This window comes from Pygoscelis adeliae, unplaced genomic scaffold (genome assembly GCF_000699105.1).
Source record: "Pygoscelis adeliae isolate BGI_AS28 unplaced genomic scaffold, ASM69910v1 Scaffold10, whole genome shotgun sequence".
Classification (NCBI taxonomy): Eukaryota; Metazoa; Chordata; class Aves; order Sphenisciformes; family Spheniscidae; genus Pygoscelis; species Pygoscelis adeliae.
This window is the reverse complement of record NW_008824053.1, coordinates 636,046-640,853: the sequence shown is the minus strand read 5'-3', so window position 1 is coordinate 640,853 and position 4,808 is coordinate 636,046. Positions and strand designations below refer to the sequence as shown.

The window sequence follows — 4,808 nt, the reverse complement described above, 5'->3', positions numbered from 1 at the left end:
TGCTCACAGACCGCTTGGCTTATGATAATGTATAATCATTGCGAAAAGGTATTTTATCTTCAGTTGTTGGGCAATCCAGGAAAAAACAAAACAGAAGAACGGTATCGAGCTAGCTAGCCAAATAATAACCGATAGCATTGATCTGTGTGAATTTTGACAGCTGCAGTAGGAACTTTGTCATCTTGCAGGAGTATAAATTGCCAGCGGAGAGACCGCAGCCTTGCACTGAAGGCATCATGCAAGTCCTCCTCCTGCTCGCAGCAGTAGGGTTTTGCTGGGCGCAGTACGACCCTAACACTCTCTCTGGGAGGACGTCTATTGTGCATCTCTTTGAATGGCGCTGGGCCGATATTGCTCTTGAGTGTGAACGCTATTTAGCTCCTAATGGATTTGGAGGAGTTCAGGTGAGTTGTTTCCTGTGAGTAGGTAGGAGAATGGTATCGTAGAATTCAATTAATGAATCAAAATGCCTGAATCGGAGACAGCCAGCTCAAAGTGACTTTGGTGTTGGAAAGGGGGGGCATGGAAGTGGTAACTGCTGTTAGATGCAGCCCTAGATCCTTCAGGGCCAATGGATGATATGGTATCTCTAGCAGATCAGTTACAAAGGGGCACGCTTTCCTCTGAAACGCTTGCCCTGCAAAGCTCCGTTTTCCTCTTTACCTTGTTCTGAGGGAAGTGCATAAGCATGGAGTTTTGGCTTTCCTAAGGCTGTCACTATTGCAGGTAAAAATAATTCCTGTGGCTTCAGCCCTCCCATGCGCGTGTCCTTGAAAGCAGGCCCATGCTGGACCTGGGCAGCCCACAGGAACAAAAGAAAACTTCTTTCTTGCCAGTCTACAAGATGGACACCTCCCAGAACTGAGCTTATGCTGTGGGAGAGAGCGACTGGGCTGGGCGCTAGCCTGCCTCTGAGGGCAGCGGTGCTGAGTGCAGATTTTTCCCTTAAAACGTTGAAATAAAGCCAATTGATTTCTTACCAAAGCACATCGTCTCATCTGCAGGTTTCACCTCCAAATGAAAATATTGTCATTACTAACCCGAGCAGACCCTGGTGGGAGAGATACCAGCCCGTCAGCTACAAGCTCTGCACTCGATCAGGAAACGAAAATGAATTCAGAGACATGGTGACCAGATGCAACAACGTTGGAGTAAGTGCCTTGAAAATCTGTCTCTGATACGGCAAGAAGTGCTGTTTCAGCTGAGGGAAGTTACTGCTGCTGTCCTCAAAGGGGGCATAAACTGAGAATAAACTGAAGGGGAGAAAAAGATCGAATCAATAGGGATGTGGTAAAGCTCTGGCTATCACTTCACCGTCATTAGAAAACGTACTGAAATGCACTTACTGCTTTTCCAGGTTCATATTTATGTGGATGCTGTTGTCAACCACATGTGTGGGGCTGCGGGTGGCTCAGGCACCCATTCTACCTGTGGAAGCTATTTTAATGCTGGGAACAGAGATTTTCCAGCTGTGCCATACTCTGGCTGGGATTTCAATGATGGCAAATGTCGAACTGGCAGTGGAGAAATTGAAAATTATGGCGATATGTATCAGGTAACAGAGCCTGGCAAAAGTTTGAAATCTTTAAATCTTTTTCTTTCTCCTTTTTTTTTTTTAACCTGTTGTGTAAACATTACAGTAAGGCCAAACAGAGGGAGTAGTTTCTCACAAAACCTGTGCTTAGTCACCTGACAAGTGAATGAAGTAGTGAACATAGGTACAGGAAAGGTACTTGTGGTGCAGAATATTCTAAGTACTGAGAAATCAAGAACCCTCCCCACGTATTTCACATGGGCGTGTGCAGGAGTTTGCTCCTGAACTGAGCCCAGTGTACTCGGCTCAGCCGGCGAGCTTTTTCTTATAGCTTCTAAACTCAGCTGGTCTTGATAAGGAGCCCCCTTGGAAAACTGACGGTAGCGCAGGGTGGTGTCCTAGCTGAGCGACTTACTCTTTTTTGAAGATGGAATGCGTGGCGGTTCTTTCTCAAGGTTGCTGCTCTTCCTTCGGGCGCTTTGCAACAATACACCATGCCATTTCTCCTCCTCAATTCCGATGACATCTGCACGGGGAGGTGATATGCTTCACCAACTGTCCTAACCTGAGTATTGAGCTGTATAGTAAATTTACCCATGTCTTGGTGCAGACCTTGGCATAATTCTCTTCTATGCAAATTAAATAGCCAAACAGAATTGATTTTATCGCTCGAAACATGCAAACGTTTTATTGGAAGGTTTTACAAGCTGACAGAGTGGCACCTCAAAACTTTTTTTCTTTTTTTTTTTTTCACTACACTGGTCCGGGACTGCCGCTTGGTTAGCCTTCTTGATCTGGCCCTGGAGAAGGACTACGTACGCTCAAAAGTTGCCGAGTACATGAACTACCTCATTGATATTGGCGTAGCAGGCTTCCGGATTGATGCTGCCAAGCATATGTGGCCTGGGGATCTGAAGGCGATTTTAGACAAGCTGAAAGATCTAAATACTAGATGGTTTTCTGCAGGAACAAAACCTTTCATTTACCAGGAGGTAATGTCCATGTTTTTTCCTTTCTGCTTGTCTTTGTCTTTGGTGTCTCTTTTACCTTCCTCCTTCAGAGGAATGGCGGTAATACATCTTCATCCAACTTTACCCCAGAAAGAGCTAGCCATTTCTTTGGAGCAGCCCTGCAGACGTAAGTAGCTTTGCTTTTTAAAAATGCCTCCGCAACGGATTGTCATTCAACTTTACCTTTTCTTTCTTCAATCATGTGTTTACATGTATCCACCATGTATTATACCAACTTTGGGTTGATCTGCACAGTGGAAATAAACATACTTTAATATTTTTTGTCTAAATGTAAAGCAAGAACTAATGTTGAGGACTGCACACTGCATTTTTTGTCTCTGTGAGATGAGAACAGATGCACAGTTTCTCCGTTGTGTGCCAGGTAATTGACTTGGGCGGCGAGCCGATCAAAGGCAGTGACTACTTTGGAAATGGCCGAGTGACAGAATTCAAATACGGTGCAAAACTGGGGACAGTGATCCGCAAGTGGAACGGAGAAAAGATGGCCTACTTGAAGTAAGGATGACGATGGTGCGGCTTACCCGGGATACGCTGGATACGCCGGCTGCCAGGGTAGCTTCAAGTCTTTGTGTTTTTGGCTAGGAACTGGGGCGAAGGGTGGGGCTTTGTGCCTTCCGACAGAGCCCTGGTCTTTGTGGATAATCACGACAACCAGCGGGGTCACGGGGCCGGCGGAGCTTCCATTCTAACCTTCTGGGACCCCAGGTAAGGGATTGCGCTTGTCTGGGTGATGATGCTTCTTCCTTTTGCTTGTTTGCCTGTCGGTTCCCTGGCAGGGTTTGTCTTTCCACGTCTCATTACTTCTTTCTCTAACGAACAGGCTTTATAAAATGGCAGTTGGTTTCATGCTTGCTCATCCGTATGGGTTCACGCGTGTGATGTCAAGTTTTCGCTGGCCAAGATCTTTTGTAAATGGACGGGTAAGCGTGTCATGCTGAAGAGGCGTTCGTGGTGAGTGAGGATCAGAACAGGGCCAGAGAAGCAGTCCAGCGCACTTAAACGTGTTAAGTGATTTCTCTGTCCCACGTTGGCTCTAGCAGGCGGAAATTTGATGCTCCGCCTGGCTTTTCTCTCCAGATAGGCTCTCTGCGTTTTCAGTAAGAAGTTTTAAACTTCTCTTTTTAATTGCAGGACGTCAACGACTGGATCGGACCGCCGAGTAACTCGGATGGATCAACAAAGCCTGTTACAATCAACGCAGACACTACCTGTGGCAACGGCTGGGTTTGTGAACATCGCTGGCGTCAAATAAAGTAGGACCCTGTGGAGAAGGAAGAAGCAAAAGCAGATGCTTTTGCTTTGTGTTCCTCGTGGCTTTAGAGCTCTTGCAGCCACCGTGACAGCCGTTCCTTGCCTTTCCAGGAACATGGTTATCTTCCGTAATGTGGTGGACGGTCAGCCTTTCTCCAACTGGTGGGACAACGGCAGCAATCAAGTAGCTTTTGGCCGTGGTAATAAAGGCTTCATCGTTTTTAATAATGATGACTGGTAAGTCAGTGGGAGAGACCGTGTCCCCAGAGAGAAGCATAGCGTCCCTCGTCAGCAATACTGATGGGAAGGGGAAGTATTCCCCTCGTCTCCTGATGAGAGCGATTACTACAGCCTGAGCTAGAGTCATGCAGTTGCATGCCAGGTCTAGAGAGCCAAAACAGGCGCGTAGGGAGCGAAGCAGGGATAGGATCAGAAAGCTCACACTTTACTTTGGCCTTCAAAGTAAGGGAGTAGCATCAGGTTCAAAAATCCTATACCCCGCTTGAAATACCTGTTTTGAAAACAATGGATAAATAGCGTTCACTTATTTTCACATAGGAATATGAACATCCATTTGCAAACTGGTCTGCCTGCTGGTACCTACTGTGATGTTATTTCTGGACAAAAGGAGGGCAACAAATGTACTGGAAAACAGGTGTATGTTTCTGGTGATGGAATGGCTAATTTCCAGATTAGTACCAATGCTGAAGATCCATTCGTTGCAATTCACGTTGATGCCACGTTATAACTCAGTTGAAAATGCGTTTCTTCCATTGGTCTGTGCATTATTGTTTCCCCCATATGCGATTCCCTGGTATTCGAGCGTGAGTGATTCTCTGTATCTAGTGAATAATAAATGGCAATCAAATGGAAGGGTAATGCTTTTTTCCCTTAACGCATTGGGTTGTAACTTTATCACGTCATCACTAGTGGCGATGCAGTGGTGGGTTTTAAGGCAATGCAGCACTCCATTTCCCGCACCACAGAAACAC

The 4,808-nt window shown here is 46.1% G+C and overlaps 1 protein-coding gene across 1 annotated transcript; it reads left to right on the top strand.

Moving 5' to 3' along the window:
- Positions 1-236: 236 nt before the first annotated feature.
- Positions 237-4,681, top strand: LOC103925088 (pancreatic alpha-amylase). The gene is made up of 10 exons (XM_009333734.1): positions 237-404; positions 1,005-1,151; positions 1,358-1,554; positions 2,295-2,526; positions 2,927-3,060; positions 3,148-3,270; positions 3,386-3,485; positions 3,697-3,818; positions 3,928-4,053; positions 4,375-4,681. Exons 1-10 carry the CDS (start codon positions 237-239, stop codon positions 4,562-4,564), a joined length of 1,539 nt encoding a protein of 512 aa, XP_009332009.1. The 3' UTR covers positions 4,565-4,681.
- Positions 4,682-4,808: the final 127 nt, after the last annotated feature.